Genomic DNA, 26743 nt, shown 5'->3' with positions numbered 1-26743 from the left:
AAATACCAAAAGTTATTTGATGAGTGGAATTTATCCGCATGTAGTTGAAAAATTAAATTCACCTCAAAATCATAATTATGGGCAAAGTTGGCACTTAAAAATTGGTGTCCCAGAAAAAGCTTTTGAATACCCCCACCCCCAATATTTCTATTAGAAATTTCATGATCTATAAAATTTTAACCTTCTGTGGCCATAATTTATGTGAAAATAAATCAGTATTATAAAATTATACATCAGTTTTATTTCTCAAACACAAAATCTTGTTCGTCTAGTCTAAAACCAACATTGATCAACACACAAAGCAAAATGGAAACAACCACATTCAGGACTTAATGTAATTGCATTTATATTATTCTTTTTTTCAATTCTTGTTCAATTTTTAGTCTTTTCTGGTCTTTCACTCAATTGTCTTCTCTGATTAGTGGTTTCATCAGTGGACCTTTCTCTTGTGGTTGCCCGAGAAGAGGAAGTGCCAGTAAAAGGTGACCCAGCAGTAGGTGATGCCAACTGCACAGTAAACAGAGGTCAGCAGTAGGGGCAGAAAAGGCAGCGCGTCTGCAAACAGCAGTCTGTGCAGTATGTGTTGATACACAAACAAAGGCATCAGGCCCAGGGTGTACAAAGTTTCGAGCCGGCTCAACAGGGGCAGCCGCAACAATGAGCCCTTCTGAAGGTTGAACATCTGGTGCAGCTGAACAAACGCATAGATGGCGTGGCAAAGCACGAGCAAGCCCTTCAGAGGAATCTAGAATTTAAACATTTTTTAGGAAGCAGAAAAATATTAAAATAATAAGGCAAATGATTTTAATGATATCTCTTTTGCGAGGTTTGAATGAAATTAAGATGATGTGCGAGCAAAAGAAGTGCAAAAAAAAAATATCAAAGATATGGCCAAATTTAATTAATAAGATTTTTTATAATTTCAATTCTTTTATATATTATAGTGCTTTGAGCAACTTGCAGTTGCATAATTATTTAGCAAATAAGAATTATTAAATAAAAATCGAAAATATAGGGGTAGAAATTTTTTTTACCTCAAGCGGTGTGAACAACAAAGGGGTGAGCGAATAATTTCCAATGGTGGAAAGAAGGAGGTAAATCTGGGCCTCCTTTCTCCACAGCACAGCAAGGAGGCTGCAAGGATTTATCCAATTATTCCACCTGAACTTAAAAAATAACCAAAACTTACCTCAGTGGAATGATCATGAGGAGAACAGCTTTTTCGTGCACATGCCATCCAAACATGAACGAGGAAAAGGCACACAGAACGATGCACCGCACAAAGTGCAATGGGTTGGCTGGCGAAAGCCACAGCTTAATTAATGCAGGCTGCAATGAAATTGAAGTCAGATACAAAAATTAATGTCTTTTGAAGAATTGTATTTACCAGCATGGCAACTAGGGTACAGATGAAGGTGACCTTAGGGCTAATGGATGGTAACATGGTGTGCTCAAATTCCTGCACAAGGCCACCAGTCATAGCCGCAGCACTTGCTGCTATTGGAAGACCCAGTCTTTTTCCTATTTTTATTTTTTAATTGGCAACTAAAAATCTATAAATGTTTTGTTGTTACCAACTATGACAGCAATCTTGTCCACACTGTTGTAAAGAGCCCAGAAATTGGGCGCCCAATATGCATGACATAGGCCTCTTTTGAATGGAAATAGTCTTGAAAGTACCTAACAAAAATCAGCTCATGAAAGTTGTTTTTCTTTTATCACAAATTCAATACCTGACCAAACTGGCCCATTACGATGAAGGGCCCAAAAGATGCAAAGCAGACAAAGCCGCCGATGCCAATAAGTTTGGAAATCCTGCTGATGGAAAGTTGTTTGCCGCCAAAAATCCACAAGCCTTTAGCGTCTGGTCCTTGTGGATCTTGCAGACAGTAATTTCTGAGCAGATAGACTCCGTAGGCAGGTGCCACGTACAAAAATATGTGCTTTAAGTTGAGAAGCACGCTGAACCATAAGGCAGAACTGAGGAACTTTCCCTACATTTTGTATGTGATCAGTGAGAATTTTTGTTATAACTAGAAAAAATACCTGCAGCATCTTTGCTATAGAGACAAGCAGGACTCCAAAGAGGAAACCATTGTACTGGAAATGGATGTGGTCAACAATCAGCAGACCAGCGTTTCCCAAAATCAAAAGGGCGAGCACTGAGGTCGGCGAGCCCCACGTCAACGTCCACCGACTGCTTTTCCTCACCCCACTGGCTCGAATATACGCACAGCACCTGATTAATTATAAATTTTTTATTTGAATTTTATTAAATTCCAAACAAAATTTTCAAGTTTTGTACTCTTTGGTGCCGAAGGCTAGCATGGCGTCGGTGATGATGACTGAGAGACGCTGGAAGAGGACAGTGCGTGTCGAGGCGTACTCAAGGTTGTCCACCCTGAGCATGCCAGGGTCGAAGAGGGCAGCAACCTGCGAGAGGAGAAACTCAAACCAGGCAAAGAGGGGTGGGTAGTCGAGTGTCCATTGCGAGGTTTGGTCAGAGTACCACTTGCTCAGCGGCAACGAGTGAGTTATGGCCAGCCAGTTGCGGTGAACCTCAAAGTCAGTGGACCGACTGAAAATGTGCAGAATTTGTTAATAAACTTAAAATCAGTTGTGGGATGTCTGTAAGTTCAGTGAAACAAGGAAGTTGCAAACATACTATGCCGGCACCAGCAGCAGCTTGAAGCAGCAAAAGATGCCATAGACAAACCAGATCATGGTCACGGCTTAGGGCATCCTTTCGCTACGTGGTGACCAAGAAAACCCCTGCCGGAAGGTCGTCGCACCCTTGAGGAGTCTCCTATTAATTTTGCTAACACATCACAATAATACACACGACACAGTGGATGACAACATGCTGATGACATGTGAACAGCAGCTGACTGCTGGTGGAAGTAGGGAAAGGAGACAAAAATTGTAAAGTACTTTAATGAATTATAAAACACTTTCCTGGTTTTTTAAAACTTAAGATGACTATTAAATTTAATTTTTAATTAAAGTGAATTCAAGTGGAAATAGAAAAGATTTTTAATATTTTGGTCTACATCGCACAATTGAAGTTTTTTACTCCTGACTGAAACACATGTTGTCAAATTACTTTTGCTCTAGGATATGATGCGGGACAATTTCACACTAAAAGAGCGCACTAATTGGTTTCCGCTGCGTTTCCTAGAATAAATTTACTTTGCGTAGGAATTATTTATTTTACATTTTTTTTAAATATATAATTTTTTGTTTGTGTAAAGTAAAAAAAAAAAATTGGATATTCATTTTCAATTTAGTACTTAATTTTATTTTTCAACAATTAACAAATTTCCTTCTTGCATCCAGATACTATTATACTACAGTCACAGAATACTTGAAAACACTCATCACACACAAATACTCGCAGAAGCTTGTAACTGTCTATTATGTAAAAATACACCCCCAATTCGGTGTTGCTTCAGGCATCGGCATTTTGGTAAGAGGAATGTGTATGATTCAGGCGATGCTGAGCTTCCCTTCGCCAAACAGCCAGAGACACGAGCGGTCCACAAGCCACGCCAACAAAAAGTCGGCGCACAGTACTTGCAGCAGTACAGAGCGGAACTAATAAGAAAAATTTAATACTATTTAACTTTATTATAAAAAATGATTCTCACCTCTGGTGGGAAGTCGACAATCTCAAACTGTATGGCGAATTCGGGAACAAGCCCCATGGCTAGAGCAAGAACTGCACCCCCTGACCCAAGTAAACTGTACAGGAGTGACTTGTTTTCAGACAGGCTCTCCATGAATGGTCGACCCTGGAATCGAAATCAATTTATAAATGTAATAAAAATTCAATATTTAAATTACCCGATAGTTGATGGCAAAAGTAGAGATCTGGAGTGCCATTGAGATAATGTAAACTGTGCTGTTGAGCAAATTTGCCTCAAAGGGCTCTTCCTCCTCCTCTTCGTCTCCAACACCTGGCTCAGGAGTGGATGTCAGATTGCTATTCAGCACACTGAAATAAAAATCAGTTAAAATGATCAAAATGAATAATTACAATTACTCTTTGGGCGGCTTGGGTGAGCGTGACGTGGCCTGTTGTACAAGGAAAAAGAGGCAGCCAAAGTGAACAGCGAATTGCAGCAGTACGGTCAGCACCGTGTACATGTTGAAGATGTTCGGCAAGGGACGTTCTTTTGAAAGAGTCTTCAAAGGCTGGTATTGAAACAAATTAGATTTTTCATGTGCAAATAAACCAAATAATCTATCACCTTTGAGCGTGAGATGAAAAGGAAACACGCTGCGAGGAGGAGGCCCTGGAGAGTGGCCTGGGCATCGCTAAACTTAATTCCGTCCAGGTAGAGCACCGACTGGCTGTAGGCGAGGATAAGGGCGTTCAGAGCAAGGATCTTAAACATCTGCAGAGTGGTGACAAGTGTGCAGCGTCCCTGTTTGATGATATGGCAGATGCACAGGATTGAGGGATGCTTCGACGTAAAGGGCGACGCAATACTCGCATCTCCGAGACGGACAATTTGAGCCTTTTCCTCCTCCTCCAACTCGGCCAGCATCTGCTGCAGCTGTGGCTTGTTTGCTGCCTAAGGAAAACATAAATTTTATGATATTATAATTTAAGTTGAAATAATATAAAATTTGTAGTTGATTCCAACTCCTTACCAATCTATCAAATCGAGGGTCTCTTCTTGGGTCGGGTCGTTCGTTTTGCCTGTCGTTGAACGAAGAAGTATTTTTCACCCTTCTTTCACATCTCTCAGGACCATTGGAAAGAATTGCCACTCCTAAAATTAACGTTTCCTTGTGGCTTATTCTCAATTAATAATTTAAGTACGAACCAACATGCGCGTGTTTGAGGGCGCCAACGTCATTGGTACCATCGCCACACATCAAGGTTGTGTACCCAAGCGCCTTTAACTCAACAATCACAAATTCTTTTTGCTTGGGTGCCACTCGGGCAAATACTTTGATGTGAGGTAAAAGCGACTGCAGCAGTTTTTTGTGATTTTCCTGCATGAACACTAGACCCTACGAATCCAAACCAGGGGATATTTTACGTAAAAAATTTAATTTCAAAATACATACCTCTCCAGTGATGCAAAGGTCATATTTGCTGGTAAGATCGGTATATTTTGCAGGCGCAACGGGCAATTTCTTAGTCTGATCAATACTCTCCCAGAACCAGTTGCTCTTTTCCTCTACAAGGACCACTATGGGTTTTTGAGTGAAACGCAGCTCTTTAGCTACATGACAAGCTGTTAGTGGATTGTCTCCAGTTATCATTGTGACCTAACATGACATTATTTAAAATTTAAATATAATTTGTTTTAACATTTTACTTGGTGGGAGGCATTGATGACTTCTTTAATGACAGCCTTTGAGTCTGGTTTGAGGGGACAAGAGATGATCACAAAGCCAGCAAAGGTGAGTCCCTCTTCGAGTGTTTCTCGAGGAACATCTTTAACCCTGGCAGGACTCATTGCTGGCAACTCTTTCCAGCCGAGAGCAAGCACTCTAGCTCCTCGTCTGGACATTTCAAGATAAACCTTCTTGTAATCTTCTGGCACTTCCCTAAACTAAAAAAAGTGACAAAATAAGTAAATGAAAACAAACGACAGAGAACGTACTAACCATAGGTTCAAGTGTTTCTGGTGCGCCTTTGACTGTGGCCATCAGAATAGTGTCTCCCGTTCCGGATTGAGTATAACCAGCAACAACCGACATCCTCTTGAGTGCAGAGGAGAAATGGTGGCGGTGGAAAATTTTCATGCCGGGCAGTTTGCCTTTCTTTGGGATGACAGCATCACCCTTGGTCAGGTTCCAATCAACCGCAGTCAGGGTTGCTTTTTCAAGCGGGTCACCAACAAGTCCTTCGTCCAATTGCGCCAAAGAATGGCACGTCGCTAATACTTGGACACTCTCCTTTGGCGCCTCACTAATTGGAATCACACCCTTTTGGCCTCTGCCAAGACAAAAATTATTTTAGATTAATCAGATAAAACATAAGATTTTATCCAACTTACGGCAGCCCTGCAATGCCTTCAACGACTAGATTATCACTTGTTAGTGTTCCAGTTTTGTCGAAACAGCAAATTTCAACTTTTCCAGCAAATGGAATCCTAAAAGGCTCTGTGCAGAAAACAGCTGCAAAATTTAAGAATCGTTAATCATTTTGACTGACCATCTTCAGTTGAAATTTCTTACCTAATTTGGACAACGCCAAGAGGGATGTGTTGACAGCCAAGGAAAGCTCAATCGGCAATTCTGGAGGAATGACCGAAGTCAAAATCAGAGCACACTCCAAGAACAACTTGTATCGGTTCCTTGTCGGGTCTTCAGTGCCCTTGACCCAGACGTAGGCAGCAGCAGCAACGGCAAAGATGAGCAGGAACATGATGAAGCCAAAAGTTTCAAGATTGTTGGCTGTCACTCTCTTGACTCCGAACAAGATTGTACGTAAAAGCTTGCCCTGCGAAGTGTTGAAACCCGTCCTCAAGACGTATGCAATGCTGCCGTTGTCAGGGGCTGGACAAATATTTTAGTTAACTTAACACTTTTCATTTTGATAAAAAAAAAATAACCTTTGAGGCCATTAGTTGTTTTACTTGGTGCTGAGTGTTGTACAACTCGCGTTCCTCCAAAGAGAATGTGCAGTTTTCCGTCGGATTCGACATCAAGTTCTGTTTCAGCAGACTGGCATTCGACCGGCTCCTTCATTTGGGGCACAGATTCGCCTTAAAATAAAAAATGCCAACATTTCAAAATGTTTTTATGAAAAAGATTCAAACCTGTGAGCATGCTTTCATCAACAATGCAAGGTCCTCTAAGGAGGAGCATGTCACATGGAATCAAACCATCACCGTGGGTTCTTGTAATTGAAACAATATCTCCTGGTAATAAGAGGTCACTCATTAGAGGCCTCCATCGTCTATTGCGGTATGCCTAAAATTATATAAACTTGGTAGTGATGATTTATAAAAAAAATTATTTAACTGCGTAAATTTTCATAACAAACTAATCATTTTCAAATAATTTCTAACCATCATGAGGAAGGGTTTGTTTCCCATTTCGCGAATCTCGGCCATATTACGCAGCTGTTGGTGGACAAGTGTGCACTCGAACATGACCAGCATGACAAGGGTGAAGAGCGAGTAATACCAGTACTTGTCCAAGCACCAAAGTGCCACACAGAGAACTTGGAATACAAAGAATGGTGCCGTGGCACGTTCTTTGAACAACTCGCTGAATTCCGGAACAACCATGTCCAACCTTTGTAATGTGGAAATAATTATTTTTATCCAAAACTTGCAAAAATTTGATTTTACTGATTTCTCCCATATTTTGCTTCAGCAGCGGCAACCTCCGAGTCTTCTTTGAAGCCTTTCCATTCAGTGTAGGTTCCGTAACGATCGTTGATTGGAAACTCCAGACCTCGAAATTGCTTCTTGTTTTCATCCCAAATATACTTGGTCTTTTGGAAGAAGAACCAAGGCATCCTCTGGCCATCCTCCTGATGACATGATTTATTATTTTTAATTGAAGTTCTGTAGAAATAAATTGTTCAGAGTAAGTTTTTATCTTATGAACCTCGTAGACGCGGAGCGCTATAAGTTCTGATGATCCATTGTTCTCAGTTGGCACTACTTTGGCCACAGTTGCTCGAAAAGGATCCTTTTCCTGAAATACAGATTTTGCTGTCAGTGTTGACCTCATGAAGACAATAAGGTGTTTTTTTTGCACCTTTCTGCAGGTGAGGGCGCATTTGACGTGGACAGACCAGTGGCAGCAAAGAACTGTGAGAAGCTGCAGAAGGCCGATCACCGCCAGGCAGATGTAGCCGATCTCGAAGGCGAGGTCTGAGTCAAAGACGGCGAGCCAGCAGTAAAACCAGCCGCTGTAGAGCAGCAGGAAGGGTAACACGTAGCCGTGCAGAACGAGCGGCCGCGGGACGTAGAGGCCCACGCTGCGAACCAGCTCGTCCACACTTTGTCCCTGAGCCATTTTTTGTACTACCCTTGCGATAAATCGGACCTTCACCAACCCTGGAAGTACCGAACTGGAACACAGACCATCGAGGGCCAACAGTTACCACGCCCCCGTTCGGCTCTTTCTGACAGGGCGCTGCAAAGGTGCCACACAAACAATGGTTGCCCTTCTTCTTGGGTGTATTTTTTGAGGATAAACAAAAATTATTTATGCCTAAATTTTATAAAAAAATTTAAAATAATATTTTACAAATTTTCTCTTTATAATTTGTATTTGAACACGCATAACTTAATACATCTTTTAAAATAAAAATAGTTAGGTTGGTTATGTTGAAATGTTGGCAGCAGACGACAGACAAGCTGAAAAAAGCCTAACTTCACGAAAGAAAACAAAAATAGCAAAGGAAAATCTTGCTTCCTCCAGATTTCATTCTGTCAAACCGACTTAAGATTGCCTTCGTATTCGTAAGTGTCAAAAATTTAATCCGATTATTTGCTAACCCGTTAAATCCTGTACGAAATTCTAGAATTTACTGCCAAGCAATGGAATCGATGGATCCTGATATTTTGAAAGACGCCGACGATCCTTCCTTAGGCGGACCTGACGAGTCGGTCGACGTGTCTATTGAGGAGGACTCAAAGGTGACCGCAGACGATGATTCCAGTGATAGTAGCTCTATGGGAGGCGACATGATGGACGAACACCCAGGCGGCAACACGCATTCACTTCTGCAGGCCAGGGACAGCGACGGAGGCACGGATTCAGGAGAGGATGAGGAGCCAACACCTGTCAACAACAGCAGGTTGATTGTGTGATTTTACCGCACTTCAAGTGATGATTAGAATTTAATAATTTAATAAATTAAATTGTTAAGCTTCGCCAACGACCCTATGGAGACTTCTGCAAATTCGTCTTTCAACATAGTGAAGGAAGAGGTTTTGGATGAGAACTACGATGAAGAAGAAGACAGATCGCAGCCCAATCTTTTGCTCCCCACACTTCCAAAACCAGAACCTACGATATCACCACCTCCAGCAAAAAAGGCCAAGAAGAGGGAAAAGACAAAAAAAGAGATCGAAGAAGAGGAAAGGGAGAAAATGCAGTAAGTTCTGAGGGAAAATTATAAAGATTAATCATCAGCAGCTTATATTTTTCAGAGTATTGGTTTCCAATTTCACTGAAGATCAACTTGATCGGTACGAGATGTTCAGACGTGCTGCCTTTCCCAAAGCTGCCATTAAAAGGGTAAGCAATTGAATAACCTAGTGGAAAATATTTTGAAACAATTTCAATTGTTTATAGATAATGCAAACAATAACTGGTTGCTCTGTATCACAAAACGTAGTGATTGCAATGGCTGGAATAGCAAAAGTCTTTGTTGGAGAAGTTGTTGAAGAAGGTCAGTTGATTTTTTGTTTTTATAAACTGTTTATGGTCTTCTTTTTAAATATTTTTTTATTTATATGAATATAAAAAATTTAACTGAATTTAATGATATAATTTTTTCAGCTCTGGACGTTGAGGAAAAGATGGGTGAAAGTGGACCAATTCAGCCTAAGCACTTACGAGAAGCCGTACGACGGCTTCGTTACAAAACATCCATTCCAAATACAAAGCCAAGGAAAATCGCCAACTTGTGATGTAAGCAAGGTAATTTCATTTAAGCTCTGGTTGCGCAAGCAACTTTGAAGACTGGCTTGATTTTACGGAAGCCGTTGGGTTAAGCTTTTGTACAGACAAACCTTTGGGGCTTCCGTTTGATACTTTCTCAAGCCATGGTGTGTGTCAGCTGCTGCAACGCAATTAGTGGTTTCTAAGAACATGTTCGGGTGTGTTAAGTGAGAGACGGAAACTGTATTATTCATCAAATATAACATCTCTTTATTGATTTCTTATTTGACATACTCGTGTATTTTTATCAGTAGCATATTGTGCATGATACTTTAAACACCCATTTTAACAGTAACTTTTCAACGGCAAAATACAAAAATATTACAAAAAGTAAAACAGTTGTCATTATAAATAAAAATGAATGCTCTCTAGTAAAAATTGAACAATTATACACCAATCTGATATCATCTACCACACAAATAAAAACTTCAATGATTGTCCTCCAAACAAAAAATTAGTCCAAAATTTGGCATTTTTGTTTTCAATCAAAAATTAAGGTTGAAGTTGATGGCTCTTGACCGGGTGAAAGAGTTTCGCCAATTTGCTCGACCGTCGTTTCAGGTGACACTCCACGAGCATAATGTTTGATGACCGCCGGGATTTTGGGTTCTGATGTGCGCGGTTCCTCTTCGGTCAAACTGTTTCTGGCGTACTTTCGCATAGACCGTTGCACGGAGCCCAGTAAGTTTCTGGACGTGGCTGTGAAGGATTTGGCGCGACGGGCGGCGCCCCCTTTGGCGACCGAGTGCGACTCTTCCTCCTCCTCTAGGGGTTCCTGTTCAACCGGCGAGTGGGGCATGTCAGGGTCCTCGTAGAACCCGCAAGCGCTGGCCGGTCGAACGATGTTCTCAGGGGGCTCCTCAAAAAGCCGATTGGTCGGTCGCAACGGACAACTCTTCCTTCGGGCGGCCAAGTTGGGCACCCCTGACGGCGCCAGGTAGTTGTCCAGCCGATTGCACGCCGTTTCGTCCATTGTCTGACGAGCGCGTGAGATGCGGTAGCTGACGAGACGCACGTAGGGAATAGCACAAGAGCGCAACTGTTGGTTCAACCACTCGTCGCGCGACGAACCCTGGAAAACTGCGTCAAATGCTGCACTCCAACGACTATTGCCGCACCTGCAAAAATACAATTTGAAGTTTTGAAGACAAACATAATAAAAAGTAACAATTACACAAGAAATGGTCAGCTGTAAAATCAGCCTTGGAACTTGATTAAATCTAGCTAGACAGCTAATTCGGTCATAAAAACACCATTTTAAACCTCATAATTTGATTAAATTAAAAAAAAAATTTTAATAAAAAAAAATATGGATCCTTTGGGTTGTCTTCAGATTGAGTGATTATTGATTGGCCTTGTTAACATGAAATTTCCACTCTTGTATTAATAAAAATAAATTGATTAAAAAGATAAATTGATCTAAATTAAAAAAGAAATGAATTTTCGCTTTAATAGAATAAAAATTAGGCAATCATTCTACACAGGTGTCGTGCAGGTTGCATCAGAGAATATCAAGGCGCTTTTTGATTGACCAAAAGATCGTCGAGAAACTGATTTGAAACTGCTCGAAATTATTATGACTTAAATTAATCTTTTTGGGAATGACACTTTTTAAAAATAATTTTCAAGGAAATTTGTCACTTTTAATGTTTTCATAACATAAAAATATAAATTCTTTTAAAATACCGATTTACTGCTGCGGTCAGTGCAATAAATTTAAATTAATCTTCAAGTGTAAAAACGTCTTCACTTGCTTATTAACTTTTCATAATTTAAAATTCTTACTTCGCATTCAAATAAAAAATTTAATTGTTTAAAGTTGAGAATTTTTCATTCGAAAATGCGCGTTTATTAACTTGGACAAAAATTAATAAATTAATTAAGTTCATTAGGACCAATCATAAGGTATAATCTGGTGTAATTTCTGTCCATAATTAGATACATCAAACATAAATGAAATAATGGATCAAAGAGGTAGTAAAATGGTTGAAATTTTAGAACATTTTTTAAAAAGGAAAGAAATTTTAATCCCAACGGTTCTCAACTTTGACGTTTAGAACAATTTAAAAAAATTTTAAACTAGCAGTTAAATATTAAGTCCCAGATAAAAGACTGAATGTTAAAACTAGAAATCAAATCTACACAGTTGTAATTGAGGGCGATTAAAACTACAACCCAGCAAAGGATACAAAATTTTGTTTTAATTTAATTTTTTTATTTCTTAATGTGTGCTTCAAAACTGTGTGAAATTTCAATCGCCTTCATTTAGAACCAGAATGAGGTGCTTTTTTCATGAAATTGGGACAAACTAAAACAAGGCCACAGCGAGTGCGCGACAAGATAATCGGCTCACTCGCGTGTGCCTGCGGAAGTTTAACGCACCATTATCATCGGACTATCGCACTCTGTCTCCTTGGAACAAGAAGTACCTGTGGCTGAGGGTGGCCAGCATGGCGGCTAGCAGGCGTCGATCGCGTGGCACAGCATCAGGGCGCTGACCACGAGCGTGACCCACAGGACGAGCAGCACGCCGTTCGCGAGGAGCAGCTCGCTCGGAATGAATTCAGTCACTTTCGCTGCGATTCCGGGTGACAAAAGGGTGCAGATCGTGGACGGGTGTCGAGTGGCGGCCGAGGGCGCCGGACGCCGCCCTTATAGCGGCCTTGCGCGGCTTCGCTAATCGCGTTACGCAAGCAAGGTGTATGTGTTCGAAAGAGCACCAACCGGCCAACACGAAGCCCCTTCGCGTTTTTGTTTGCCGCGATTAATCAAGTTATGTGTGTCGCGGTTTTGCTCTTTCGATCCAACAGACACACGGCGACGTCACTCATGGAATTTTGCTCGTTCGCCACACATGCATAAATAATTCTCTTTTGGCCGTCGAATCGGATTATTTGCGCTATTTTAGGATATATTGCTGACGGAAATAGCAAACGGAATTCGCCATTGATATATGCTTATATTGGCGTGAATGAATGGGAAAGAGGATTGATTGAAAATAAACGTGTCATGTCGACGTCATTGGTAGGTATCGAAAAGTATAAAAAAACCTTCATTCCATTAATTCTAAAACTGATTTCTTGTAGTAAATGGAAAGACACAATTTTGTTAAAAACAAAATCTGGTAGAAAAAAGAGTGAACGATATTATATTCTTAAACTGTGAAAATTGTAGATAACGTTGATGTAGACTCCAGATTTTTCAATGAAATAGACAGCAAAGGGCAAAAATTTGCCCGTAATTCCTTTTTTTTACCATTTACTACACTTGTTTTTGTGTACTTTTCATTAAATATTAATCACTGATTTTGGGCGCTTATCGCTAGTAAACAAATTTTAGAAAAAATTTGTTGTTATCATCTATAAGATTTTTAGAAATTTCAAATGTTCAATGGATGAAATTATTTATTTCACTTATTAAATAAAACATAATTCATATTGAATTGAATAGCGTATTAGCGTATAAGTTTAGTGCTAGTTTTTTCCAATTATCTTCTGTAATTTTGTAAGAAGATTAAAAGTAATAATACACTGTTACTTTCTAAAACACGTTTGATTCACCGGATTCATCCCTTTTTTGATGAGGCGCACAGTATAATAAGTTACGAGATAGTTGTATTTCGTTGGACGCAGTTGTATGTGTTTGCCTTGTATGTGGGCACCGCTTGCGCAACCAGAGCAAAGCTCTCACGTAAGCCACCATGGTGACGACAAAAAGTCACCTGCTTTGCTCTCCCGGCCTTGCAAATCGAACGTCGAGAGTAAATAAACAAATAATGCCCCTTTAGCCCTGCCTAAGCAATAAACGGTATCTTCACTTTTGCTTTGTTGAGCAGTTTCGTTTCTCGCTAGACAAACACTCGGTGCCGCATAATAAAATGACACTGCCATTATATTTTATTTGAATTTATAATTATGCAATGTATAATCGAAAGTTTTTTACGCTTAAATTATATATTATATAAAATTGTCAGGAATTTTTTTTAACTGTTGAAAAAATTACGCAGGGTTAATTGCGAGTGAATAATAATTTGATTTTTTCTTCTATTTTTCATTTTTATTATTATACTTGAACACTATGGCTGCGTTTTTACTTTTTACAGACAGCTGCGACTTACAAGTATAATAAATTATCTCATTCTTTGGCACCAATCAACACTTCTTCTCTCTATCTGCATATCTTTCTCCGATGTTATTCAACGGCGTCGTTAGGGGGTTGGAACTGTCGCAACGAGGGTGACTGATCAGCAATGGCCGCCGCTGAGCCCGACCGGCCAAATCTCATGTGGCCGTAGTCATCAAAGGCGGCCGCCTGCTGTTGGGCTCTTTTTCCAAAACGCATGTGGCCGTAGTCGTCAAACTCGCGCTTCTCTTCATCCACTAGCGCGTCCAGCTGGTCCAAAAAGACCAAGTTTTCGACTGGTCTTTGCTAAGGAAAAAAACGAGAAATAAATATCCCAAAAACTGTGGAATGAAAATTTAAGAAAATTGAAAGCAAATTGATAAAAATTAAATATAAATGATGTTATGATTATATGATGTTACTGTATTTCAATAATTATATTTATTTTTAATTCTATTCAATTAACAAAAAAAATATTAAATTTTGTGCGTAGATTTTTCCACACGGGAAACTTTAACTGAAATAAGCGCCATTTTTTAATTCAATTGTCTGAATAAAGTAAGCTTCAAAATTGTGTTTTTTTTCTTCCATAATTTATTGGCTTTTAAAGATTATTAAAAATGGAAGAAAAGTCTCAAATATATGAAAAAATTGCTAAAAAACGATTTTTTAAAGAGTTTTAAAAGTGTTGCATTTGACTAATTTGTCATATCCTTCACTTAAACTAATAAAAAAGAATTACAGAAAATAGAAGCATTTTGAAATAATATGATTATCTATTTGCTCAAAATTTTAAATATTGGAAGCAATTTTTTAACAAATTTAAATGATTAAATATTTTTAATAACCTACTCTTCGAGGTATTCTGGCACCCATCAGAAGTTCTCCTGGAGCTGAAGGTTGATGCCTGGCGAGTCTGGTCAGACGTCCAGGGATTGATGAAGGGTGATTGCTGCCCAATTTGGAGCCGACAACCATAGTTGGGGTGGCTTTGGCGCCGGAGCCCCGCTGCAGGGCGAGCAGCAGCACTGCCCCGAGCCACGCGAGGCTCAGCAAAAAACTCTTCATGGCTACTCTTTAAGGAAGTAGAAATTTAAATATTAAAAAATTGGATAAAAAAAATCGTACCAAATTGTTGAGGAAAGTGAATTCTTTGCAAGAGTGTCTGGGCGTTTGATCGAGGGATGCTGGGGGCTGAAGCCTTTTATAGTGGCCGCGTGTGTTCGCGTTTTTCGCGTCACGCATACACGTAAATCGCCTCAAATCCCTTGGGATTCAAACTGTGAATATTAAAATGTTCTCGCGCCGCGAAAAGGAAGAATAAAGGCGTTAATGTAATTCAATTATCGAGAAAATTTGTATGATGATGGCGTTCAACGCCTCTTCATCTTCAGTTCATCCCCTGTAACTGGAGCATAATCATGGATGGGGGTGGTGGATTTGCTGTCCTTCAGTGCCTTCGCGTCTTGATTAAATTGCAGAATTTCTATTCGGGGAAAACTGCTTGTGCGTGTGGGTGGAAGAAAAAAAAGCTAAAAAGAATGCAACTAACGCATGGATTTCATTTAATATTTAAATTTCTATTTTAAAAAAGTAATTTTTGTTAAAATAATTATCTGATAATTATGTTTTATTCAAATATTATTTTAATTTTACTGATATTTAATTTTTTACACTTTAAGATAAATATTGTTATAAATTTCTTGGTACATATTGCTAACAATACTAATGTATGAATTTACGATAAACTTTTTTATATGTTTTTCCTTGATACTGTTTCAAGTCCCACAAGTTGTGTCATTAAATAAATTTAATCAAAGGAAAATTTTTGTTAATTTCTTTTGATAAAAACTACGCTTGTCCAACAGCACTTCCATAATTGAGTTACATATATTAGCATATATGATTGCACCGCGAAAATTTTTCATGACGGCAAATTTGTTCATTTGTGCTAATGAAAAAGGCACAAAGCGTTGAGCACTGTTGTAGACGAAGGTACTCTGCTGGCGAAAAAACACAAGGGTGCACGCGGCCTTGGCGTGAATAATGCATTAGCAGGCGTAGAGAGAATCTTTGTTTCGCGCCGTTCGGCTCGCGGTCGCCCCTCCACGTCGCGGGGCTATCGATTGCGAGTTGCCGCCTCCGAGCCTCGCCCACGGCAGAGAGGACAGACGGCTGGCGAACGCGGTGTCCCTTTTTTGATTCCCCCACAACCCTTTGACCCTGGCGACGACGATGGCCGCGTGCTTCCTGGCGCCGGTCAGGACCGAGCAGCAGATCCTGGAGAACTCGATGCTCGAGGACGACCCCAACTCGAACTCGGCCCTGGTCGCGCCTCCGGCCGACGACCCCGCCGGCGCCAAGCCCCGCTGGGGTCCGCAGCACAAGGGCGCCCAGGAACTCGCCAACCTTTACAGCACCGGTGATTTTAAATTTTCTGTTTTTTCGCTTCAATTTAATTTTTAAATTAGATATTTTTTAAATTCCGTCGGCACCCTTTTAAGAACTAATTGTCCTTTTGACCTGCGGCGGCGCCTCAAAATTCTGATGTTATCGTGCATTAATTTTTTTATTTTCTTTTGTTTGTCGACGTCGTTGCTGGCACGCAGGTTCGCATGTTGTGTATGAGAAAATGCGCCCCATCTGTTTTTTTTTTCGTTCAGCGGCATTATATAATCATGCATACGCTGATAATGCGACAAAAAATAAAACATGTTCGTGTGAAAAAAAACCTCATACACAAAATTTACCTTTTTTTTTCTTATTATTGTGGGTGACTTTCCTTGAAACACTGCGACATTTTTAATGATAGGAAATAATAATTTTGAGCTTGCAGGGACATAGCAATTGAAAAATAGATCGAAGTCGGCAGTAAAAATACTATTTTTAATTTAATCTGCTTAGGTAAAAACTTCACTTTGTCCTTGGCTGTCATGCATTATGTCACCAGCATTTGAGAAATGACTAATTTCCGCTATGTTTTTGACCTGACAAATGTTTATTTAAAAATGTTTGAATAAGAAGAAATGTTCAACCTGTATAGCCCAATAATAAAATTGAACCAGGTCAGAAAATAGAAATGGCTATTAAAATTATATCTCTCTATTAATATTAACTTCAAGTTGTATCCAAATTGGATAATAAAATAGAATATAGATAACACGCACTTACACACATTTTAAAATTTCAACAAAACTTTTTTGACCAGATTAGTTTTGTTTTTGTTGAAACGTGTTGTAGAATTTTTGTTTCAAATTTAAATTTATTAAACTTTTTATTAATTCATTTTTATTCATACCTTCATCTTCTTTTTGTTGTAAAATATGTATATTCAATATTTATTTTTAAAACTATTATGGAGAGTAAAATAAGACTTCGTAAATTACTGGCTTTGTACAAAAGGCTAAATTAAACACTTTTTTTTTTAAAATTATTTGCCTCAGCCAATATTTTTTGTTTGTTAATAATTTTTGTAGATCTTATATTTGAGAATGAATGTTTGATATTATTTGTATGTCCAATTTTATTTAAAGAATTTGCAAAGCAAAATAATAGAGAGTTACATTAATGAATATATTTTTCTATTAACTGCACCACCAGAGCAACATATTACTTAGAGTTATTAATAGCAACTTGGTTTCCATTAGTTTTAATAGCCCAGTTGAAAATTGATGCGGCAGTTTTGATAAATAATTTAATAAGACATTTAAAACATTATCAAGGTCCTGATAAAATATTTTATTTCTATCTCTAATAAAAAAAGGCTAATATATTTTTTTATTTGAAACGTCCAACCAATTATAAAGTTCGTTTCGCCATATTTTGGCATCTAATCTGCAATTTTAATTAGCATCTTCTCTATTTTAGATCCTTCATCGTTTTTTTAACCATTCAATGCAATTAATCATCCCTTCGACATAATTTATTATAAATACTACAGCTCGCAAAGCAGCGCATAAATAAAACACCATCGATTGCCACGTTAAAATATTTATGCTGTCCACGCTGAATGAACCCTTCTGATCGCGGCTGCAAATATTTACACAGTCTTTCTCTCATTTTCATAATGATCGATCAGAGCAGATCAATAAATCATTATTTTGTTTCTTGCAGGGAAGCGAACGCAGGAATGCATCTGCGTCGGAATCTGCATCATGCTGATGGCTGTGAATCTCTTTTTCCTGCTGATGCACCTCCGGCTCGAGAAGCTGAGCACCATTGTGGTGGCAGCGATGTGTGGAATCATCACTGCCGACTTCGCGTCGGGCGCCGTCCACTGGGGCGCCGACACCTGGGGCTCCGTTGACCTCCCCATCGTTGGCAAGGTTTTGAAAAAAATTTAGAGTTTCGTCAGTGGGCTTTATTTTCTCCAATACTTGCAGAATTTCATCCGGCCTTTCCGAGAACACCACATTGACCCGACCTCGATCACTCGGCATGATTTCATCGAAACCAATGGCGACAACTTCATGCTCTCCATCCCATTTCTGGGCTACATGGTGTGGCACTTCATCTCCAGTTCCGAGGCAGAAGTGCAGAGGAGTTTCTGGTGGAGTTGTTACCTTTTCCTGCTGGCAATTTTTGTCGCTATGACCAATCAGGTTCGAAATATAATTTAAAATTTAAATTATATGCAAAGATTTGAGATATTACTTAAAATAAATTTGATTAAATATTTACATTTGATAATTTTATAGGTACAAAATTTTAATTAGGATGAAGGGAAGGTATTTTTCCCATGCTCAGAGATAACTAAATTATTTTGTATTTCAATTTTTGAACTAAATGTTATGTCTTAATGTTTTTTGTGTACAATTTAAAGTAACTATTTTAGTTTTGAAAAAATAAATAATACAAGCAGGTTCTAATTAAAAAAAAAATTAATTAAAATTAAAATATAAATTTTACTTATTACGAAATTAGGCTGGTCTTGACATTTAAAAGTGCAATTTTGAGAGAAACCCGCTAAAATATATTTTTTATACAAAACCTTATCTGTAATATAGTCAAGAAAATAATATTTTGATGTAATTTTCAAGGTAATTTTTTATGTTTGCCTTTAAAGTGCGGCTGATTTATGAAGTTCCTTTCAACTTTTTGAGAGATACTTGAAAATATTCCGATTGTATTTTTCCCCAACAACGGAAGCATTTAAAATAACGTTTTGCAAAAATAATGAACTAGGCGCCTATTTATGTGATATTTACCTCATGACGTTGAGATGTAAAAAGCATTTAATGTTTACGTTTAGAAACTTACATTTGATTTTAATAATCAAAAATTAAATCCAAATTTTATGCTACTTTTATAGCAAATAGATTTTTTGAGCGATTTTCAATCTGGTACCTAATTTTTTCATCTGGCATTTTTTTAATGCTCTTGTTCCACGGATTATTACATGATTTTTTATTTGGACTTGCAGATTCACAAGTGGTCCCACACATACTTCGGTCTGCCTGGCTGGGTCGTGTGGCTGCAGGAGCACCACGTTATCCTGCCGAGACGCCACCACCGCATCCACCACGTGGCCCCACACGAGACCTACTTCTGCATCACCACCGGCTGGCTCAACTGGCCCCTCGAGAAGATCAGTTTCTGGCCCGGGCTGGAGGCCATAATCGAGTGCTGCACCGGCTGCAAACCGCGCGCCGACGACCTCAAGTGGGCCCAGCGACGCTCCTAGAAACTTTTGCCTCTCCTCAGCCAACCTTTTCGGTGCCTTTCGCCACTTTCCTTTCAGCTTTATGGTCACCGAAGCGCGTAAACCTTCCCATAAACCACAAACAATAACAGCAAAATTAATCAGACACGCATTGTCACGTAACTATTGCTGCTGTTCCTATTTTTCGTTTGCCTAGCAAACATAACAGAGAGTTCCGTAGATTCTAAACATGATTCCTTGCAAGGCCGTAGGCATTTTTTTTTTTTTTTTAATTTTGCATTTTTAATTATACATTTTTGTGTGACTATTTTTGGTCTCGTATAATTACAATTAGGGAAAAGTCAATTGGTGGAAATCAAAAGTTACCGAAAACAACGTCAAAAGACATCAAGGGCGATCCAAAAGTCTAACCTAGCCTAAGAAATTTTAAAAATCAAATTTTAAAGACATTGCTGCCGGCCAACAATAGATCATTTAAACATTTGGATCGCTCCAAAAATTTTCCAAGCTAGTGAAGAGAGTTCCTTTTTTTTAGTCAGCTTTTGCGCAATTTCTTACAATGAATAGAATTCTTTTCGTCATCTTTCCACTTTATATTATATAAGTTATTTTGTTTTTTCTTGAATAACGTGGTCCTAATGTAAGGCCTCTTGTCAGAAAGGAATCAATATTTTTTTACATAATACAAATTTTTGTTAAATTTTCAGCGATTTGTGACGGAGTGCCAGATTTTACAATGAGAGGAAGTTACAACTGAAAGTTTTAATTTCTGGCGATACAATCAATTTTGAAACATTTGACGCTGGGAATTTGTTTGATAAAATATCACCCTCCATCCTCTGCGTTTCTCTTTTGGCTTTGCAATTTTCCAAGAAGCTTTTAAACTTGAGCGGACGCCAAAAGGAGATTCAAAATTGCCGAAAAGCTGTACAGTGCTTTGATAATAAGCGTTCGGGGACCAAAATATTGACCGAATTCAAACCGCTTTCAAAAGATTGTCTCTACTATCAATAAAAAAAACTGAAGGTGCAATACAGGTGACGCACAATCCTATCGCAGTTTGCATATTTTTGCTGATATGCCTTGAAAATCATGAGGAATTTTGATAGAATATACTAGATGAACGCTTTGGTACGCCTTTCTTATACGTGATTGTGAAAATTTCTACTAACGCGGTAGTTTCTAGGAATGCATGTGATAAAGTGCACAACCTGCCGCCGCAAAACGAACTAATTAACAGTGTATAGATTTATAAATCTTTGATTCAAATTGATGTACACGCTGCTTTTCTCGTGCGTCATGCGTAATTGAAATTTTATCTCGCTTGCTGTGTTTTGTCGACAATCAAAAGAGTTTCGATGAGGGTAATTAATCTATTGTGAAATAACGTGGCTTTCGCTAATTAACAATTGATTTTTGTTTCTCGATGCGTAAATGAGTAGTGCCATTTGTGACAAATGAAAAACTCATCTTTGCCAAAGAATTATTGCTAATTTAGTTTTTTAATTCCGCCTCGAACAAATTGTTGAAAAGTCTTTGAATTAGTTGGAGATATATCAGATTTTTAGCCACTTATATATTGTTATACTAAGTCACAAAAGTAAAACCACCTGAGCATATAGACTAGTGTTGAATTCTTCAAAGTTGTGAAACGCGTTGTTGGCCGAGCCAAAGTTTACCATTAATATGGTGCTGTTTTATGTTTTAATTCTTGTTTTTATTCAATAATATATAATATTAACTCAAGTTTGTTGATTTTTAAGTTAAATTTTAATGTGCAATTAACATGTATTTTTAGAGTGATGAAAAGTTCATTTATAAATGAGTTTCCATATTTACGATGTTGTCAAGTTTCTTGTTATCCGAATTTTCAATTAATATATTTATGCTGGTATTCGCACAATTTTTTCCCAGTATTCTTTACACGGCGATACAAACAAGCCACAATCATGCAACTGCTCAAAATTATTTTAACTTAAACGTAGTGTGTGTGTACCTAATGAAAAGTCCGCAGAAATAAAACAATTTTTACCTTACACTAAACAGGGAACCGCGCGTAGTGTTATCACTGAGCTGGAAATTTTCTGTAAAAATATAATTAACCGTCTTGAAGAGTGAAAACCGTATGGTGCCTGAAAACTTATACTTGAACGCAAATTACAAAAGAGTAAAGAAATAATTCTAGTTCTTTAAAGAAAAAAAGAAAAGTGCGATTCAAGCGTCTGTAGAAATTGATTGTGAAAAATCAGAGAAGTTATTAAAATGTTTAAAAAATCATTCAAATTTTAAACAAATTGATTTGCCCTTTCTTTATTCTCAAGCATCACTTCTTTATTTCGTGCCGCTATAAATCGCTGTGTGTGCTGAGAAAGCAAATACGCAGACCGAAATTTGAAATAGTGTGTAAGAGAGAGCAAAACTGTCCACAAATAATGCGCTGAAGAAAAAAAAGAAACTTCTAAAACAAATCACTTAATGTGATAGATCATGTTATAAATTAATAAGAGGGAATAAATTTATATACAGTGCAAACTGAAATTATCCTGTTTTATTTGTAACAAAGACCGATAAAAAACACGTTTGTTTGGAGTTGATTTTTAAATTTTATTAGAAAAAAGTGTATGTATTATTTCGAGCTATAAAGGAAATCAATTATTCAGAAAAATCTTGTAGCGGAGTAGAACTAGTTGTTGCGTCCTCTAATGTCTCGCAGACGAAGTAGTTCAACGCCGAGCAGGCAGCGTGCCGCCAGAGGCTTTTGTTAAAGACCATGCACCTTAAATGAGTACACAATTATTTTTCGTGTCATTTTTCAATCTTCATATAATTTAAAATTAACCTGTTGGCAACGGCGGGGACTTCAGTGGGATCCCAGTAACTGAGTTCAACTGGGGAGTTGGTGTGGACCCAGTAGTAACTGTTCTCGGACCCAATTTCCGTTCCTCCAATCCATACGTTTTCGTTTTGCAGACCGCTAGCTAGGATCTGCCCTGCCACAAACTCAAATTCTTCCTTGGTTTCAATGCTTAAAAAATCCATTCCGCGTGCAATGCAAAAGGAACTTGCGTCAAACCATGAGGCCTGCAAAATTAATTTAAATTAAAATACATTTTATTTAGAAAGAACCTTTCTAAATTTACTTTGCTACGAAAAAATACAAATGTTGAAATGATCAACCGGGATTTTTCTCTTCTTGATGCAATGTATTGATAGGCTAATGCGCTTGGTTTTTAGCAAATTTAATACATCAAGAGGAAATAAAAAAAATCCCTGCTTGATGCAAAAATTAAGCATAAATTAATATTACAAAATGCTGATTTTGAAAGGTAAATAATTTTTTGAAAAAATTTCTCATTAGATTGGACTGCAGTAATAGTAGACAAAACCTTATTCTTTTCAGCTGAATTAATTTTGTTCAGCAAAAAACATTTTTCCAACAAGTAAAAGCCCAGTTCAGCACCTCAAACAAAAATTCGGGATTCAACGTTTACAAAATTTATTACTAACCTTCTCGTTACTAATAATTAAAATAGGTTTCTGACGTTCCTCAATCGTGTCTATAAGAATTGAAGAAATATATTATGAACAAAAAATTGTAAAATTTAAAATAATTGATTGAAAAGATTTCCTTACCCACGCTATAGGCGTCGGCGAAAGCCACAAACGAGAGGATTGCACCCGCGATAAAATATTTGGACGCTTTCATTTTTGCAGCTTGTAAGAAAGCAATGCTTATTTAGTTGCTAACAAATTGAATCTCCTTTTATATACTGTTTAATTAAGGGGAGGAGATTAATTGACCACTCAAATGAGCTGATAACAAAATTCCGCTTCCAAACAAATTTGAAATAGGTCGCTTTTGAAGTTAAGCAGAAAAACACCAATTAAACACCATTAGCAATATGAGAGCACTTAACTTCTTTACTCAAGATAATACTGACAATGAAATCATCAATTCAATAAATTGCGTCAGAAAAATCAATCAAATTAGAGAAATTTCTTTACTATCATTTTTATTAGTATGTCAAGGCTTAATGGGAAGTTTCATCGTTTGTTTTAATTCACCCCAAAAATAATTTTTTTTTGCGCTGGAATGATTAGGTTGACAACATTTTTTATTAGTATATATAACAAATAAAAACTCATTAAAATTTATTGTTTTTAATAGGAAACGTCAAGCTAGAAGAAAGTTATTTAAAAGAAAAAAAAACTAATATAAGCATTTTTTTTTTAGAGTTCTTTGCTCAAAAAATTTTTTTACCGGCCATGTCATGTGATTAAATTTGAGTCAAAAGGACCTAAAATGAGCTGGACATGCTTAGCGCGGTTGACATGTGAAGGTAAAGAACTTGAAAGGCAAAGTCCTAATTTTAATTATAGATATGCCGGATAAATAAAGAGACCCTATCAGAATGGTGTCTTTGCATCCGTAGCCGGGGTACCCTCCAGGCGCGTAGACGTTTTCGGTTAGAACTGTGGTACCTTGCGAGTCACACCAAACCTCGCTGCCTGTACTATAGTACCTCGAAAACCCAATCACTGAAACCACACGCTCAGGAGAATCTGCCAATTTTCAATTAATATATTTAAATTATCATAATAGGTGCTTTAAAAAAAAATTACAATTCACTGCAACAGTTAATTCTCTCATTTCTGCCAAATTTTTGGGCCGCCACAGATCCATTCCAATGCTGCAGCAGTACTGATAACCATATTTGTAATCCTTTCAAGAGAAAAATTAATTAATAAAGGATTTTTCTTATGTAAACTAACCATCCCAACTGTAAAGTTTGGATATGCTGAAAATACGTCTCGTGCGGAGGTTGACAAATTTACTAATTGCCCAACATCATCTTGTGAGAGGAAAAATAATTTTTATTGCTTAATTCTTTTAAATAATGTGTTATTTAAAACTTTTTCTTGCTGTCTTGAGGTCATTCATACGTGCAGCCTGTAAAAATTGGTAAAAATATTTTGTTTCTAGAGAAAATTAAAATTATACATCTGTGGTGCAAGAAAGACCAGAATTCAAACATTTGCGTTTTAGCTCCACGCATGGAACGGGCGGTGTATACTGAAATTAATCATTTTTTTTTTTTAAATAATGAGGAGAATCAATGCTAGCCAATTTACAATTGTTGTATTGAGCCTCTCTGCTGTTATCATTCTGGTCACTAAAGTCGGTGCCTTATAGAAACTGCAGCTGAAAATTTCGCTTGCCGTGTCGCATTCGTTTTCGCGTACTTGAGAAATAATATAAATCCCAATGGAATTTTTATTTTACCCCCATACCAATTTTCGTGCAAGTTTTGTGAATTTGAAACCCGCTTTGCAATTCCTCCTCATTTTGAGCGTTAATTTCAACTAGTCGAATAGTGGGCACAGGTCGAACGACATTTTTAAAGAACTTCAATCAATTAAATAATATTATTATATAAAAGTTAAGTAAAAATTAATTCAATATCTACTAATTTTTTCTGCTCAGCAACGCATTTTGTGAAGCACTGGAGTTTAAAAAAATTTTAATAATAATATAAATTTCCAATTTGGGTTCATACTTTTTGGGGTTCATTTTTATCACTGGAATTAGCTGGAGAGGTAGGGGTATCCTCAACATCATCTTTTGAAAAAAATCAATTATAATATGTTTATAAAAAAAATTCATTTAAACCATCAGGAGTTTCATGCAAAGATGCGCACTCATCAACAAGTGTCGATGGCGCCGTTCCTTGCTGCCGGACCTTTTTTATTCCCATTTGATTTATATTCTTTTTTAAATTTTTTTTTTACTTCGCAAGCGTATTGCATCAGTTCGTCGCAATCGGTGGTGCCGTAAACTGTCGCGTTGACATCCTCTGACGTTTTCACGTAAACGCAACCTCCGGCGGCCTTCGGATTTCCATTTTCCCAATTCACCTGCTCGTGTCTGAACGGAAACGCAGTCGAGCACCATTGGTAGTTCCCAGGACACCCGCTATCGGTGCCTGAAGTCCAAAATTGACCAATTGTGGTGTTTTTTTCTATAAAACATAATTAAATAAATAAAACAATTATTTCAATTACCAATAATTACGGGGAAGGGTTCCAACAATGCATTTGTGTTTGTAGATTGACTCGACAGACACAACGGTTAATCCAATTTGGCAACATTTGTCACGAGCCACTTTCCACGAAGCCTGTAAAATTTTAACATTGTAATTGATTAATAAAAATGAAATTAAAATTTATATTTGTACCTTTTCTTTGGAAAACAAGAAGATTCTATTGCAGCCAGACACCCAAGCGCCGTAATCAAAGTAATCTGCACATTAATAATTTTTTATTTTAATTCACACAAAAATTACGATAACTAACTGAGTAAAGTATTGCCACTGAAAAGCGTCAACTGAAAAAAAATTGTATTTAATAAAAAATAAATTATTTTTATTCTCATTAATTACATTCCGATCACATTTTCCGTTTGGACACTCCGGTTCATCACAAGGCAAGTCCATTTTTGGAGATCCCTAATATTTCAATTTTTTTTTTTATAGAGAAAAAATTGTTCGAAATAGCAAAACCTGGCAAGCAAAAACGTAGCTGTCAGTGCAATTTCTGTCGGTCAATCTGAGGCCGATTTTAGTGTCGGTAAAAATCTGCATGTGTATGCAGGACTGATTTCCCTTTAAATTGTCGGGCTGGCCAGGTGCCCAAGCAATTTCATTTTTTATGGTGGACGGGCCAGACCCGCACCACCTCCACTGTCCCTTGCAGCCCCTTTGCGTGCCGCCAGTCCAGTAATTGAAATTCAACTTCCAGTCGGTCGCGGTCAGATTGGTCAAACATTTCTGCTCCTCTGCAGACTCGATGACAATCGGCTCCATTCCCAAACTGCTGCACATTTCCCAATTTTCGTCCCAGTTCAGCTAAATTTAATTTCAGTAAAAATAGTAATTGTGAGAAACTTATGTTTGCAGACCAGTTTGTTGCCAAATAAGTATTTTTTCCCACACGATTCGGTCCAGTAGCCATAAGTAGCAGCGTCTTTTAAATCAGAGAAACAGAAAATAGACAAATAATTCTAAAATAATAAAGTTTTACTTTGTAATTTTCCATCGGTTCCAAACAAAGCAGGCTAAAAGGATTTTTTTCAATAATTTTTTTTTCATCAAGTTTTTATAATTGTTTACATTTGCTTTGCTTTCTGCAGGGCAAGTAGGATTCTGGCATATACTGGCTGTTGAAATAATTTATTTTCCTATCGACTTTTTCTATTGTATTGAAATACTTCACAAATATAAGACATGACTGTTAATTTGCAGAAATCGT

At 37.7% G+C, this 26743-nt stretch overlaps 8 protein-coding genes across 9 annotated transcripts; 2 read left to right on the top strand and 6 right to left on the bottom strand.

Moving 5' to 3' along the window:
* Nucleotides 1–225: 225 nt before the first annotated feature.
* LOC132199944 (probable dolichyl pyrophosphate Glc1Man9GlcNAc2 alpha-1,3-glucosyltransferase) lies at nucleotides 226–2889 on the bottom strand. Its single transcript, XM_059625063.1, has 9 exons — nucleotides 2666–2889; nucleotides 2306–2578; nucleotides 2047–2239; nucleotides 1734–1994; nucleotides 1575–1680; nucleotides 1388–1521; nucleotides 1190–1329; nucleotides 1035–1134; nucleotides 226–745 (listed from the first exon to the last, which is right to left on the bottom strand). Exons 1-9 carry the CDS (start codon nucleotides 2722–2724, stop codon nucleotides 431–433), a joined length of 1581 nt encoding a protein of 526 aa, XP_059481046.1. The 5' UTR covers nucleotides 2725–2889; the 3' UTR covers nucleotides 226–430.
* A 382-nt stretch (nucleotides 2890–3271) lies between these two features.
* On the bottom strand, nucleotides 3272–8112 carry LOC132200098 (endoplasmic reticulum transmembrane helix translocase). Its single transcript, XM_059625299.1, has 18 exons — nucleotides 7735–8112; nucleotides 7582–7671; nucleotides 7320–7504; nucleotides 7035–7263; nucleotides 6783–6936; nucleotides 6576–6728; nucleotides 6199–6519; nucleotides 6018–6138; nucleotides 5626–5956; nucleotides 5334–5570; nucleotides 5080–5283; nucleotides 4833–5022; nucleotides 4657–4778; nucleotides 4251–4577; nucleotides 4043–4194; nucleotides 3844–3994; nucleotides 3648–3791; nucleotides 3272–3594 (listed from the first exon to the last, which is right to left on the bottom strand). Exons 1-18 carry the CDS (start codon nucleotides 7993–7995, stop codon nucleotides 3487–3489), a joined length of 3480 nt encoding a protein of 1159 aa, XP_059481282.1. The 5' UTR covers nucleotides 7996–8112; the 3' UTR covers nucleotides 3272–3486.
* Nucleotides 8113–8302: 190 nt separating this feature from the next.
* On the top strand, nucleotides 8303–9880 carry LOC132200099 (transcription initiation factor TFIID subunit 11). Its single transcript, XM_059625301.1, has 6 exons — nucleotides 8303–8444; nucleotides 8507–8782; nucleotides 8855–9082; nucleotides 9138–9225; nucleotides 9283–9379; nucleotides 9490–9880. Exons 2-6 carry the CDS (start codon nucleotides 8523–8525, stop codon nucleotides 9618–9620), a joined length of 804 nt encoding a protein of 267 aa, XP_059481284.1. The 5' UTR covers nucleotides 8303–8444; nucleotides 8507–8522; the 3' UTR covers nucleotides 9621–9880.
* LOC132200100 (uncharacterized) lies at nucleotides 9834–12333 on the bottom strand. Its single transcript, XM_059625302.1, has 2 exons — nucleotides 12081–12333; nucleotides 9834–10769 (listed from the first exon to the last, which is right to left on the bottom strand). Exons 1-2 carry the CDS (start codon nucleotides 12101–12103, stop codon nucleotides 10133–10135), a joined length of 660 nt encoding a protein of 219 aa, XP_059481285.1. The 5' UTR covers nucleotides 12104–12333; the 3' UTR covers nucleotides 9834–10132.
* A 1405-nt stretch (nucleotides 12334–13738) lies between these two features.
* LOC132200945 (drosulfakinins) lies at nucleotides 13739–14943 on the bottom strand. Of its 2 annotated transcripts, none has more exons than XM_059626746.1 (3): nucleotides 14902–14943; nucleotides 14626–14848; nucleotides 13739–14079 (listed from the first exon to the last, which is right to left on the bottom strand). In XM_059626746.1, exons 2-3 carry the CDS (start codon nucleotides 14839–14841, stop codon nucleotides 13843–13845), a joined length of 453 nt encoding a protein of 150 aa, XP_059482729.1. In that variant the 5' UTR covers nucleotides 14842–14848; nucleotides 14902–14943; the 3' UTR covers nucleotides 13739–13842. The 2 variants fall into 2 exon arrangements, with proteins under 2 accessions (XP_059482729.1, XP_059482730.1); XM_059626747.1 differs by having other exon boundaries at nucleotides 14626–14843; nucleotides 14902–14935.
* Nucleotides 14944–15902: 959 nt separating this feature from the next.
* Nucleotides 15903–21973, top strand: LOC132201094 (plasmanylethanolamine desaturase 1). Its single transcript, XM_059627003.1, has 4 exons — nucleotides 15903–16195; nucleotides 17887–18098; nucleotides 18156–18374; nucleotides 19196–21973. The coding sequence occupies exons 1-4, from the start codon at nucleotides 16009–16011 to the stop codon at nucleotides 19454–19456; spliced, it is 879 nt and encodes a 292-aa protein (XP_059482986.1). The 5' UTR covers nucleotides 15903–16008; the 3' UTR covers nucleotides 19457–21973.
* On the bottom strand, nucleotides 21948–26639 carry LOC132201095 (C-type mannose receptor 2-like). Its single transcript, XM_059627004.1, has 21 exons — nucleotides 26605–26639; nucleotides 26516–26549; nucleotides 26394–26458; nucleotides 25996–26340; nucleotides 25876–25941; nucleotides 25790–25820; nucleotides 25672–25736; nucleotides 25509–25611; nucleotides 25226–25455; nucleotides 24994–25176; nucleotides 24904–24939; nucleotides 24728–24842; nucleotides 24569–24678; nucleotides 24438–24509; nucleotides 24350–24386; nucleotides 24209–24288; nucleotides 24059–24158; nucleotides 23069–23998; nucleotides 22943–22992; nucleotides 22275–22516; nucleotides 21948–22211 (listed from the first exon to the last, which is right to left on the bottom strand). Exons 4-10 carry the CDS (start codon nucleotides 26314–26316, stop codon nucleotides 25084–25086), a joined length of 909 nt encoding a protein of 302 aa, XP_059482987.1. The 5' UTR covers nucleotides 26317–26340; nucleotides 26394–26458; nucleotides 26516–26549; nucleotides 26605–26639; the 3' UTR covers nucleotides 21948–22211; nucleotides 22275–22516; nucleotides 22943–22992; nucleotides 23069–23998; nucleotides 24059–24158; nucleotides 24209–24288; nucleotides 24350–24386; nucleotides 24438–24509; nucleotides 24569–24678; nucleotides 24728–24842; nucleotides 24904–24939; nucleotides 24994–25083.
* On the bottom strand, nucleotides 22088–24119 carry LOC132201590 (macrophage mannose receptor 1-like). Its single transcript, XM_059627848.1, has 5 exons — nucleotides 24059–24119; nucleotides 23839–23998; nucleotides 22576–22579; nucleotides 22275–22516; nucleotides 22088–22211 (listed from the first exon to the last, which is right to left on the bottom strand). The coding sequence occupies exons 1-5, from the start codon at nucleotides 24117–24119 to the stop codon at nucleotides 22088–22090; spliced, it is 591 nt and encodes a 196-aa protein (XP_059483831.1).
* Nucleotides 26640–26743: the final 104 nt, after the last annotated feature.

This window comes from Neocloeon triangulifer, unplaced genomic scaffold, assembly GCF_031216515.1.
Source record: "Neocloeon triangulifer isolate White Clay Creek 2 clone unplaced genomic scaffold, ASM3121651v1 ptg000014l, whole genome shotgun sequence".
NCBI classification, from domain to species: domain Eukaryota; kingdom Metazoa; phylum Arthropoda; class Insecta; order Ephemeroptera; family Baetidae; genus Neocloeon; species Neocloeon triangulifer.
Note: the sequence above shows the minus strand (reverse complement) of the source record. Positions and strands in the feature narration are given on the sequence as shown.